General features: G+C 28.5%; 4 protein-coding genes across 6 annotated transcripts; 2 read left to right on the top strand and 2 right to left on the bottom strand.

Annotated features, from left to right (window-relative positions):
- Positions 1-160: 160 nt before the first annotated feature.
- Positions 161-2,306, bottom strand: eIF4H1 (eukaryotic translation initiation factor 4H1). Its single transcript, XM_034327363.2, has 5 exons — positions 2,236-2,306; positions 1,403-1,573; positions 1,044-1,273; positions 592-822; positions 161-511 (listed from the first exon to the last, which is right to left on the bottom strand). The coding sequence occupies exons 1-5, from the start codon at positions 2,265-2,267 to the stop codon at positions 363-365; spliced, it is 813 nt and encodes a 270-aa protein (XP_034183254.2). The 5' UTR covers positions 2,268-2,306; the 3' UTR covers positions 161-362.
- Mybbp1A (MYB binding protein 1a) lies at positions 2,278-7,426 on the top strand. Of its 2 annotated transcripts, XM_076692323.1 has the most exons (12): positions 2,278-2,386; positions 2,783-2,986; positions 3,096-3,293; positions 3,362-3,760; positions 3,834-4,420; positions 4,496-4,608; positions 4,699-5,222; positions 5,290-5,934; positions 6,002-6,250; positions 6,329-6,762; positions 6,840-7,015; positions 7,128-7,326. In XM_076692323.1, the coding sequence occupies exons 2-12, from the start codon at positions 2,810-2,812 to the stop codon at positions 7,181-7,183; spliced, it is 3,558 nt and encodes a 1,185-aa protein (XP_076548438.1). In that variant the 5' UTR covers positions 2,278-2,386; positions 2,783-2,809; the 3' UTR covers positions 7,184-7,326. The 2 variants fall into 2 exon arrangements, with proteins under 2 accessions (XP_076548438.1, XP_034183243.1); XM_034327352.2 differs by having other exon boundaries at positions 6,840-7,426.
- Positions 7,427-7,697: 271 nt separating this feature from the next.
- On the top strand, positions 7,698-10,962 carry Noc1 (Nucleolar complex protein 1). 2 transcript variants are annotated; one of them, XM_034327354.2, is made up of 5 exons: positions 7,698-7,879; positions 7,959-9,071; positions 9,133-9,733; positions 9,806-10,216; positions 10,284-10,962. In XM_034327354.2, exons 1-5 carry the CDS (start codon positions 7,874-7,876, stop codon positions 10,805-10,807), a joined length of 2,655 nt encoding a protein of 884 aa, XP_034183245.2. In that variant the 5' UTR covers positions 7,698-7,873; the 3' UTR covers positions 10,808-10,962. The 2 variants fall into 2 exon arrangements, with proteins under 2 accessions (XP_034183245.2, XP_034183244.2); XM_034327353.2 differs by having other exon boundaries at positions 7,698-7,891.
- Positions 10,963-11,716: 754 nt separating this feature from the next.
- LOC117605722 (chromobox protein homolog 1) lies at positions 11,717-12,995 on the bottom strand. The gene is made up of 4 exons (XM_034327368.2): positions 12,843-12,995; positions 12,361-12,473; positions 12,037-12,265; positions 11,717-11,962 (listed from the first exon to the last, which is right to left on the bottom strand). The coding sequence occupies exons 2-4, from the start codon at positions 12,451-12,453 to the stop codon at positions 11,736-11,738; spliced, it is 549 nt and encodes a 182-aa protein (XP_034183259.1). The 5' UTR covers positions 12,454-12,473; positions 12,843-12,995; the 3' UTR covers positions 11,717-11,735.
- Between the last annotated feature and the right edge of the window lie 449 nt (positions 12,996-13,444).

The raw sequence follows: 13,444 nt of genomic DNA, 5'->3' as shown, positions 1-13,444 counted from the left end.
ATGCATTATGCACACAAAGTTTTTTACTTTAAATTCCCAATTTATTATTACATTTTTCAACTAAGAAGATAATGTAAATAGAGAGGACACTAGATGAGAAAATTTCATGTTTAATTAAAAGTGCCAAATGCGTAGAACTTAAAAATCTCATTAAATCACCTTTTATCATTACGTATTCGTGGGGAAGACTCTCCTTTTGGGGGTAAATCAAAATTATTGTAATTTCATTTTATCTTTGAAGAGATATTCCCCACTATATTTGAGGAAACTGTGATCTTGTGTCTGTTTCCAAACTTTTATTTTGGGAAAGTTTCTTTCCCTGAAATTTAGGGAATTAGAAACTAATAATCATATTAATGTGTTTACTTGTCATCGGTATTAAGTTTCTCCTCTCGAGGTTTTGCTCCACCGTAAATTGAACTTGATTTACTTGATTCAGCAATTGCATTTATAGGAGCTTGAATTGTTCTTGGTTTTAAGACCAGACGTTTTCTTCCAGATGTATCTGACGCTAATAATAATAAAAATATTATTATTTTCACTACTTTAAGTATAGTGATTTTAATAAAATATATTTGTATAAAAACAAACCTGGAGGTGGATCTTTGTTAAATGATTCATCATGAAACGGTTTCCGTTCTGGGCCAGTTCCTCGAGGAGGAGGTGGTCTATTACCATATGATCTAGATGCCGAGTTACGCGACCAGTCTCGACTTCCGCCACCTGCTTCATCATTGAATGGACTATAATTGCTTCGGTTACCCCTCATATCCCACATATTACTTTGCCTGCCACCATGTTGCCCTCTATCATTGTAACCTCCTGCACAATATCATTATATTAATTTTAAATTTGTACTACAAATATATCTTTTTATCTTTACATATATGCACATGCAATAAAATATTATTCTCTGTATAAAAGAAATTCCGCTATGGATTTAAATATACGCCATATTATTTAAACTGCTTTAAAATGTAAAACTTAAAATATCTATGATACGCGTTATGCCAAGCATAACAAACTATTCATAAAGTTTCTACCGAAATCATCACCATATCCACCACGGCCAGCATCTCTCCCTCTAAATCCTCCTCCACTGCTACCACCACCACGGCCTCTCCTGTCAAAACCTCCACCTCGATCATTTCTTTTTCCCTCTGCTACATCTATTTTAATCACACTTTTGTCTACTTCTACTGCCCCATCCATTTCTAGGGCTGCTTCTAAATCTGTCACATCTTCAAATTCAACATAACAGAAACCCTTAAACCTATAACAAAATAAGGTTTAATGACTTTGATCAAAATTATATTTGAATTATTAAACATAATAAAAAAATGTTATTCATTAAAATATGATAAAACTTGATTGTGTAGTAGTTAGGTGTAATCAAACAAACCTATCAGTTTCTTTATCTTTAACCAATCTGATTCCTTTAACGTTAAGTTTTTCAAAGATTTTATCCACATCTCCTTGAACAACTCCATTTGGTAAGTTTCCCACATAAGCAGTGTAAGGTGGTTCAGTTGGCAATGGTTTCCTGCCACTTCGATATCCACCTCCATAATCTCTGCAAACATAAATAAAAAATCATATATATTTACATACATTAAAGAATAAACCATTTTACAAATATTATTTTGTATATATATTTTACATAGTTAATTTCTATGAAAAAACGAAGCACTTTTAGTATGTCTTATTATCTTTTAATCTTATTTACTAAAGGATGGTTAAACGTTATAAAACCATTATACGAATATAACTGATACACTTACAATTACAAAACTCTTTTATTGACACTTAAAAATAAAGTGCATAACAAAAATAATGTCTAAGAGTTGATTGTAACAATTATTTGAACATTAATTTTCTTAAGTATACAATTCTAACGAAAATAAATTACTTTTGTGTTTTGTATCCAGCGTCTTTTAAATCAACAAGTTGTATGTATTATACAAATATTAAGTCAATATAATAGTTATTAGTGGCACGAATAAAACACACGAATGTTTGGTTGGCCAAAATAAAGCCGCGTGTCGAAGGAACCATATCTGCAAGGTGCTACGCTGCACTCTAATCGAAACTCACTTAACCTTAAAATCGTAAAATTATTGAAAAGAAAAAGTTGCTTCTTTATTAGTTCTGCACACTGAGTAAATATCACCGTTGCACTATTTTCGAAAACCTCAACGACTGTTATACACAAAGGAAATTGCAACGTATACTTGCCTTGAATCTTCGTAACCACCTCGACCAGCCATATTGGATGCACGAAACTGACCGGGACCGCGCGGGTCGAGTGAGTCACTATGTTCAAGATGGCACTTTTTTAATCACCAAAGAATTTTTAATCATGAAACTATACGAAATTACTTAATTGGTTATTGTCACTTCCATAAATGAATTTGATAATCACTCATAAGAAAGATATAACAATTGTTTATAAAGAATACAGTTACCGTTATTTTTGTCAGAAATTTTCAAATGATTAGATCATGCCGATGTCTTTTTAAGAAATAACTTATTTCTGCATCAGTTTGCATAATGTTACTAAAAATTTTTATCAATAGTAATTTGATAGTTTTAGCCGAAAGAGTGAAATTTTTAACGGAAACGATTGACAATCTGTGCTATACAAAAATAAGATATACACTTTTGCTTTTATATTCTATTCATTATTTCTTTTATTCAATTAATAATTATTAAAATACTATTAAAATATTAAATCGTTCGATTGTTTTTATATTCTGTTTCTAATCTATGAAATCATTTATAGATTAACGTAGTTTTTACTTAAATCAAGATGGCAGATGAAAGCATGCACATGGTAGAGGTTCTTTCAAATGATTCGAAAATAAAAGAAATAAATAAAATGGACTGCACAATTTTAGATTATTTTACAAAACTTAAGAGCGAAATTGAATCCGAAAGAATAGATGGTGGAATTGTATTATTAAACTATTTACGTCAACAAAGTTCAGTAAGTGTGTATTTAAAGATAACCTTATAGTTTATATAGTTTTTGAAAACCGCGAAAAATATTTATATCTTTTTAATGAATTAAATGTTCACATTAAATAATTTTTCAGGAACAGAATGACAGTAAGGAATTTAAATATGCCATTAAAAGGCTTATTCGAAGTTTAGGTTCCTCAAAAATAACCTCTAGAATAGGATTTTATACAACTTTGACAGTTTTTTTAATAATGCATCCCGAACAACCAATTGATAACTTTCTGTCTATAGTAGATAATGAATTACATCCAGTAAATAGTAATAGTAAAAGTGTAAGAAAACTCATTCTTGTTACACTTTAATATTTAATTATCTTGTAATGTTGGTTATATTATTTTAGGAAAATGCTGATATCTATATGGGTCGTATATTAGCATATGGAGCACTGATACGATCTACTATTCTTTCTAAGAGTGCTAGTGAAACACAATTACAAATTCTACAAAATCTTGTCAATGCTGGCAAACAACGCAGTTATTTGTCATTTATTTCTGTTTCATTTCTTGTTGAATTTATAAATCAAGTTAATCTTGAATGTATACAGAAATCAGTTTGGCCAGTTGTTGAAAAAGAATTTGGTAAACCTTGGGTAGAACAAACCTTAGATTCTTTTTATGTTTTGTTATCAATCCAAAACAAATGTCCATCACTTCTAAATTATGAATTTTCAAAAAAACATTTTGGTACAAAGAGTATCATTACTAGAGAGTCTTTGAGTGATATAATAAAAGTGTTATTGGTAAGTGTGCATTAGAGCATCATATATGTATAAGCAATTTTATAAATGATTTACTTATATTTTCAATTTTTAGGATTTACCTAAAATTGTATCATGCCATCATCCAATATTTAAACTATTTTGTGAAAATTTAGTGTCAACTGATCTTATTACTGACTTTTGGACACACATAGATAGTAAATTTGTAAAACCATCAAAAACTGATGAACACTTGGTTATACAGATTTTTAAATTCATATTATCAAATGTTAAAGATAAGTCTGTACTTCCATCACTGTTATCTCCAAATTATATGCAGTATATGTTAACGAAGTTTTCAAGATCTAAAAAACATGACAAGGATGAAATACTCGTGGCATTCAAGGAAATTTTAAATTCATTAGTATCAATTGTAAACAATGATAATACTAAGCCAAAAATACAAATTGCTGTATTAAAAAAGTTAATACTATATCCAGGTGATTTAATGATTGAAAAAAAGACAGGTACAAAGGTAGTTCAGGCAGTCACAGGAAACTTAAATTTAGAAGGAATTAAAAAGGTTTCAAAAATATATAGAAATATAATTGAAAACACGATACCTAAAGAAAAACCGAATATAAAAACAGAATCATTTTGGACAAATGCTGAAAGAATGTATGCTGCTCATTTATTAACAAGGTATTTAATAATGAAATTAAATTCTATTTGTATTATAATGATATGTATACTTAATCTATTAATTTCTCTTACTAGATTAATGGGACATTATAAAATGGTTGTGGACCAAGAATGGAGATTAGATCAATTGAAATTCTTATTTGTTTATGGATTTTGTGAAATACCAAACGTTGGAGTAGATTTAGCGCGTAAATATTCTTTTACTTGATTTTTTTTTTACATAATATACATAAATACATATATATTTAATTTGTGAAATTATATCTTTGTTTGTATAGCGCAGTTTAAAGAAGCATTTTATCATGCATTAGATCACAAATTACCAAAGTTAAATGAATTACGAAATATACTAAGTGAATTAGTTCATTTTGTAGATACTCGAATAAAAAATAAAATTTCAAAATTAAGAAACCCGTTAACAGAGGAAGCAAAGGATGCTTGGGAAAAAGTGATACGTTCGATTGAAAATTTGGAAAATAAATCAAAAAGAGCAGAGGTAGTACCAGTATTTCATACAATGTATTTACATATGGGTTTACAATTATTTTCAGACCCAAAAATGGCAATTATGGCTATTAATGAACTTCAAAGTTGTTATGAAAGACTACAAAAAAAGTCGAGAAAAGGTAAAGCAAGTTCTAATAAGACGGAAGAAGATGAGCCAGAATGGGTAGAAGTAGTCGTTGATTTGTTATTATCCTTCTATTCTAAAAATAATCACTTATTACGATCGTTAGTAGGATGTGTTTTTCCACATATTCGTCCATATGTGACCCCAACAGCTATACACCACATATTAGCAGTATGTAAATATTGTAAATATAATTTAACAATTGATACATATCTTACCATGAAACTTCTGTTACTAGGTGTTAGACGTAAGAAGTGAAAAAACGCCTCTTGTATTGGCAGATACCGTTGATGAAGAAGTTTCATCAGATACAGAATCAAGTTCAGACAGTGAAAATGATAGTAAACGCGACGAAGAAAATGATAATAATGAATCAGAAACAATGTCAGATAGTGACTCTGATTCGAATGAAGAATCAATGAACGAAGACGAGGATGAAACAGTAACTGATAGATTAAGAATGGCAGTGCGCCAAGCGTTAGGTGATGCTTCCGTTCAAACGGATGACGATGATGTAGATGTTGATCAAATTGACGAGGAAGAAGGGAAACAATTAGATGAATCATTAGCTGCAGCATTTAAAATTCTTCGAGAAAATCGTCAAACACAGTCCAAAAAACAAGAAAAGTCAGCTCATGCTCTTACACATTTTAGAATTCGTGTTATAGATTTGTTAGAAACTTATTTAGAATGTAATCCATCAATGGCGGTAGCATTGGATATGTTACTACCTCTTTTTACGTTATTGGAATACTGTATAAAAGATCCTCATCAGAAACCTCTTCAAGATCGAGTTCGATCTTGTTTAAAAAAATTGTCAACAGTAAAAAAGTTCAAGGATACAGAGGATATTAATGAAGAGTTATTAACAGTGATATTAAAGGTAATTATAATTGGTATAATAAAAAATAATTTCTATATACCAACATTGAAAATTATGTATTTTCAAGGCGTTGATAGAGAAAGGAGAACGAACCACATCAGTTTATCATGAAATGAGCGATAAATTAGCAGAGTGTTGTACATTTCTTGTGAGATGTGCACAGCAGGCTAATTTAGCTACTGATACTATAGTTCAAATTTATGGAGAAAATTTAACTGCATTCTTCAAAAGAAGGGACTGTGTATTGTCGCCTTTGTTATTTAAAAATATTTTGCAGTTACATTGGGAGGGTAACTGGCAATTAGCACCGTTATTGGTACATTTCTAATTTCTATTCTAATAATAAAATTTTATTAGTAACATATTTTCACTCAATATGTATTTGTTTTTATAGGTGGATTTTGCTTTTGACAGTAGCGTAAGGTCTTTTCGCCGAGGTTATGCACTTGAATTTTTAACAGTCTTTTATAATAATGGTCGATTGGTTCATTTAGATACAAAACATTTGGATATAAGAATGAAAATGGAGAAAAAATTATGTAAAAATACTATAAACACACTTAAAGAATTATGTAATACAAACAAAATTGAAAACGAACAGTCTATTCAAAGTAATGGTAGTGGAGTAGGAAAAGAAGTTAAACAAAGGTACGTTTGGCTTCTTTTATCGTTGTTACGAAGCATTCACACTCAACATTTACCGGAAGCATGGAATTGGGAAGAAATTGGGAATGTACTTACACAATTTAAAATCAATGTAACCCTTGTAAAGAATGCAAAAGCAGCATATAATAAATTGGCAATAGAAATTGGAATTCCACTTCATACGTAAGTATAAACTAAGATAACTACAAAGTTGTTTAAATTTTATTTTAATTCTGTCTTTATTTCTTTTCTTATTTTAGATCAGTAAAAAAAAATAAAAATAAACAAACTTCTACGATAAATGGAGAAATAAATGAAGAATTAACAAACAGTGTTGAACAGGAAAATGTAGACCTTAGTCAGGAAAATGGAGATACACAAACAGATACAGATATAACAACACTAAAGAAAAGCGAATTAAAAAAAAGGAAAAAAAGTAAGAATAAACAAAAAGACAAGCAGTTATTAAAAAAAGAAGCACGTATGTTACGTGAAAAAGCAATGTCGGAAGGTTTTGAATCATTTAGCTTTAGTTCTTTTGCTTTAAGTGAAGAAGCGAGTAAAGATGAATCACTTCAGAATGGAGACTCGCAAACTACAGTAACTAGTCGCAATACTTCACAAAAAAGAATACTCAGACACAACCTAGACAACAACAAATCAAAAAGAAGAAAAAGTATGGAAATAGATTGATACATCTAACGAAATTGATTACAATTAATACAATCGTAAATAATTGTTATTTTTATATATGCATTTATAAAAATATGCGTCAGGAAGTTTGTACAGCTTTAAAATATATAAATAAATCTTTAACATAAGTTCTTAATGTTATACATTTTTAATAAGCATCGTTATAAATAAATCATTGTAACAATGTATAAATATGTATAGAAATATGTACATATTAAGTTGTGTGTGTGTGTGTGTGTTGGTTTTTAAAACTGTCGGTAAAGTAAAATATGTTACTATATACATATTCGTAGCACTTCGTGGTCATATACAGGATGAACAAAAATATATGAATAGAGGAAGCAAGTGATAACGTCGAAAGTTGAAGAGTATACGCTAAATATAAGACCACTGGATATATTTCTCCGTGTCACAATATGTCTCTCGTTGAATACATAACAGAGGGAGGTTCTTTTAAATTTCATTATTAAATTATACATTGTGACACTAATAAAGTAATTGATAATAAATATTTGTATAAAAACTTTTCTACTACTGTAAAAGAATATTTTAGGTGTTATTTCATGACAGTTTTTAATCAAATTTGGATTGTATTCGTGATATGAAGGTTAGCCACGAGGTAAAAATATATATTTTTTTAATATTTATAAATGAATTTGAATAGAGATCTTAAAACTTTTAATTAGATGGAGAAACAATTTAAAAAAGTAGCCAATATGAATGAAAATTTAAAATGGTATGAAGAATATCCTAAAAGTGAGGAACCATATAAACATTCTAAATCTGAAACAGAAATATCAGAGTTAAAATTTAAAGCAAAACGATATTTAGATGCAGAAACTTCTGTTTATCAATTGAAAGAATCAAAATCTTCTGATTCAGAAACAACATGGTTAAGAACAGCATTAACACAGGGTACCATGTCAGACAAAATAGCAGCTGCTATTGTATTAGTACAGGATAAGCCAAAATACAATTTAAGTAGACTTACAATGCTTATAAATCAAGTACGAATAGCAAAACATAATCAATGTAACATGATAATCACATCTTTGAGAGATTTGTTTTTATCAGATTTGCTTCATCCTCAGTTTAAATTATTTAAATTTGAAGAACAAAATTTAGACGAACTAACCAAATCTAATTCTGAGGATACAATAATCAAATCAGATGCATCAAAGAACAAATTAATGGCCCATTGGTATTTTGAAGATCAACTACATGAACACTATGAACGTTTTGTTATATCTTTGGGCACCATTGCATCAGATACAGTTGATGCAAACCGTGAAATAGCAATATCAGTAATGACAGATTTATTGATAGGAAATTCTGAACAAGAACATAAACTGTTGGAGTTGATTGTAAATAAAATAGGAGATCCAAGCAGTAAAGTAGGATCCAAAGTGATATTTTGTTTAAATAAATTATTACATGAACATCCAAATATGAAACTTATTGTACTGAAAGAAGTTGAAAAGATATTGTTCCGAAAAAATGTAGCACAACGTGCACAATACTATGCAATTTGTTTATTAACGCAATTTCTATTAAATAAAGAGGATGAAGAAATTGCTTCTACTCTTATTGAAGTATATTTTGCATTTTTCAAAGCATGTTTGAAAAAAGGGGAACCAGATAGTAGAATGATGGCAGCAATTTTAACTGGTGTTAATAGAGCATTTCCATTTGCAAGAATGGATTCAAACATATTATCTAATCACATAGATTCTGTGTACAAAGTTGTACATATTGGATCTTTCAATGTTTCTTTAAATGCCCTTAATTTATTATATCAAGTAAGTATAATATAATTTCATTGAAGTATTTTTATGTTAATTCTATTTTTATGTTATTTAGATTACTGGAAAAGATGAAGTCCAATCAAATAGATTTTATTCAACATTTTATAGAAAATTACTAGATCCGCAGATAGGAGTAGCAAATAAACGTGCACTATTCCTTAATTTATTGTTTAGAGTTCTTAAAAATGATCGTAATATACAACGTTTGTATTCATTCATTAAAAGAAGTTTACAAATTGCATTATATTTTCCTGCAAATATGTTATGTGCAATTTTATATATAATATCTAAAATTTTACATACAAAAAAGGAATTAAAAGATTTGTTGTTAAATCCTCAAATGTGTATTAAAAATGAAACCGAAAACTGTTTATTGAGTGCAGAAGATAATGTATCTGATAAACCTAATGAGGACTTAGAAGAGTCTGTTATATTAACAAATGTTACAACTGAATTGTATACAAATGAGGAAACTAAATCTGAAAAGAAAATGGAAAATGATACAAAAATAGAATTTGATAAAAAAAAAGAATATGATCCGTTTTGCCGTAATCCTCTTTATGCTGGAGTAACTAAAGGCTTAAATACTGAACTTATAGCGCTATCTAAACACTATCATCCCAGTGTGGTTTTATTTGCAAATACTATTATTGAGGGTACTGTATCTGTTTATATTTTATAAATACCTCGTATATTTTGTAATTAAATATACTATTTAAAATTTGTAGGAAAACCAATAGATTATACAGGCGATCCATTAGAAGATTTATCTTTAATGCGTTTCTTGGATCGTTACGTTTTCAAAAATCCAAAGAAATTGGACGATAAGAAGATACAAAAGAAGAACGATCCCTTAGCACAGCGTGCTGGATATACACCTAAAGGTATCAGATGTATTCCTGTTGATAGTGTTTCATATCTTAATGAAAAGGAAGAACGTATCCCAGTGGACGAATTATATTTATATTGCTATTTAAGAAAGAGAAAGGAATTTAAACAAACAGCTAAAGAAGATGATGACGTAGAAAGTGTTAATAGTGAAGAATTTAATGATATGTTAGATAGATTAACAGATGGTAAAGATTTTGAAGATTTAGATATTATAGGAGACATTCAAACCGTAAAAACAAAGAATAAAGGTATATCAACATATTTTCTTCATTCTTTTAACATATATATTATTTTAAAATCATTATTTAATTACAGATATTGAGAATGAGGAAGATTTAGAAGATGATAGTGCTAAAAGTGAAGCGAGTGATGATTTTGATGATATAGAATATGCAGAAGAATTAGATGAAAACGATGACATAGATTACGAATTGCAAGATGCGAGTGATATTGATTTAGATTTAGATGACGACGTAAGTGACATGGATTTTGACGAAGATATTGACGACAATGAAAATATTTTTGGTGATGATATTCAGTCAAATAAGAATAAACAGAGCAACAAAAAATATGAAGGAAAAAGTAAGATAAAAAATTCCAAAGGAATTGATAGTAACATATTTGTATCGGCGGAGAAATTTGCAGAAATGCTTGAAGAACATAGCAAACAAAAAAATAAACATGGCGGTACAAATGTATTTAACGTTGCGGATGGTGCAAATACTAAACAAATAGAATGGGAAACGAAACGACACCATAAACTTAACGGCTTATTCAATCGTAAGAAACGAAAAGGTTCTAAAATGCCTCGAAAAAATGTAAAAAAGAGTAAATATTAATAAAGATTTATAATTTTTAAAATCCTAATCGTATATAAACGATTAAAAGTATTTCATACGTTATAAAAAAGAAAATAGTCCTTTAATCGATACTTCATACAAAGTAAAGAATATGAGTTATACATTTAGTTAAGACTTCTTAGACACTAAAACGTTTCATTTAATCGTTAACGAAAAGATTAATCTATAATATAAAAAAATTATTATACTGATACTGAATGCTGCAAAGAAAAGATATCTTCAGTTATTATTAGACAACTTAACCTTTCTAAAATCTATCAATTATAGTACAATTTAATTTTTTTGACATAAGTGTTTCTTGTTCATACTATAATACAAATTTTATCTTATGCAAAAGTAAATATTCTTAAAGTTATCAAAATGGTTTTTAGATTTACAAATTGTTAGATTACTTTTACTTGTTTTTGTATGTAGTGTACATTGTCATATTTAACTTTAATACAATATTTTGCAATTTCTTTAGCAACTGAAACAAAGCAGAGTCATAAATATGATTAAAAAAATACCTGTAATTTTAATTAAGTAATTGATGAAGTAAAGTAAATAAGCATTGTATTGAAAAATAAGTTACATGTACAACACAAGTAACCGTTATTATAAGTAAACGAAATATTATTCATTAACTCTTAGATGAAAAGTAACAGTTGCAAAAGAACTTGAGAGTATACATTTTATAAAAGTACACTATAAGTAGTTTGTTTTGCTTGATAGTCACACAGGTATGTAATAAACATTGCCTATTTGTTCAAATTTAGTTTACCATGGATCGTAAAAAAACATTAACCCTACGCTACTATTATTGTGCAATAATTAATAAATTTTAAATTTTCCATTTTGTACACGCTATTCTTTGTTATATGCGACAAATTCTAAAGCGTGCTGTGTAAGTATATTGAAAAGCTGGACGCTACTCTGCATCAGCTTTTGTCGAGCCTTCCTCGTCATGAGTAGGACTATGCCATGTTAGCCGTTCTTCGTAAAACTTTATTACAATTTGTGGACATTTTTCGTTGGCAATTCGAGCAGGTACTAAATCTGCATCGTCTGTTCCTTTCCATTTCATTAGGAACATCAGTTCTCCACTTGAATCTGTTGCACCAATAATTCGTTCAGGTTCTAAATTTCTGTCAAAACCTATAGAAAATAAAATATATTAGTTAAAGGGACAATTAATAAATCAAAATCAAAATAATAAATATAAAAACTACCTTCAAGCTTTTCTTCAGTTGCTTTTTTCTTAGCTTGAGTAGGAGTAGGAGTACTCGAACTTTTTCGTTTCTTTTGCTCTTTATCTTCATGTCGTTTAGCTGCAGCTGCTTCTTTCTTTTTACGTTGCTCTTCAAACTGTGCAATTAAATCTGGACAGTCTAGATTTTCTTCTGGTTCCCATGTATTTTCATTATTAGAATACCCCTTCCATTTTAAAAAATATTCAACCTAAATTATATAGTATTCATTAACATTAATAGGCACTCGCTGAATAACCATATTAATGTACATACATATTAACAAAAACTGTTTGAATTACATACTTTTCCTTTAACCACTCTTCTGTCTAAAACTTTTTCAACACTAAATTCTTCTGCTTCAGTTTCAGCAGGAGATGATTCTTTTCCTTTGCTCATTTTGATTTAAATAATATATACTACGACATAACAAAGTGTGTTAAGGTAAAAATGATGAAATAAATAAAAAAAAGAAATTCATTAAAAGTAAAAATTTATCTGCTTATTAAGAAGGTTGGTTGAATTTGAATAATGGACTTATAAAAGAAAAAATTTACAAAAGATAATTGTGTAGTATAAAAGAAGAATACATATAAATAGTTTAAAAAACGTTAAATTTTGGCAATATTAGGAGAAATGAACATGATGCAAAATGGCGGTATATCAGCCGGAAAACTTACAAAATTTAATAATTGAACTTACATTAAAATTGTGTAAAAAATAACGTTAATTTATATTAACTTTTATTATAATTCCATCTATGAATGTTTAATGATAATTATACTTACGGTTACACGTTTATTTATAAGATTATTACTATGAATTACACGACACGATCATACAAGAACGACGCGGCGGGCTTTCTGGCATTTCGGCGTCTTGTTATAGCATTACCGCGAAAAGTAACAGGTTTACCAACACTTAATTTCAAATAAATTGTAACCACAGATTTGTTATTTTAACATATTAAAAGTTTCCTTGTTTAACAAATTAACAAAGTTGTACTTATATTTATATAAATACTGTTAAACTATTATTTATAAATCTCCATCATTATAAATGCAGCAAGAAGGACAGTATATGTACATACATACTGTTACTTTTTTTTTAATGTCATGATGACCTATCAATTCAAAGTGTTTAAACGTTAAACATGTTTTTTTTTTTAAATATGGTTTGTTTATTATTTATTTTTCATTTAACTATTTGTAGGTTGTTTATATAAAGATACGTAAAATTTTACCGATGAAAGTACGAAACAAGTGTTCTAACATATAATCTATTTCCATAAAAATAATTTTATTACATTCGGAAAAAGTTATATCGTGAAATGTTATATAAAAATATTACATAAAAAATTAAATTTGGTATATTTATAATGATTACTGAG

Source organism: Osmia lignaria, chromosome 14, assembly GCF_051020975.1.
Source record: "Osmia lignaria lignaria isolate PbOS001 chromosome 14, iyOsmLign1, whole genome shotgun sequence".
NCBI classification, from domain to species: domain Eukaryota; kingdom Metazoa; phylum Arthropoda; class Insecta; order Hymenoptera; family Megachilidae; genus Osmia; species Osmia lignaria.
This window is presented reverse-complemented; position numbering and strand designations above follow the sequence as displayed.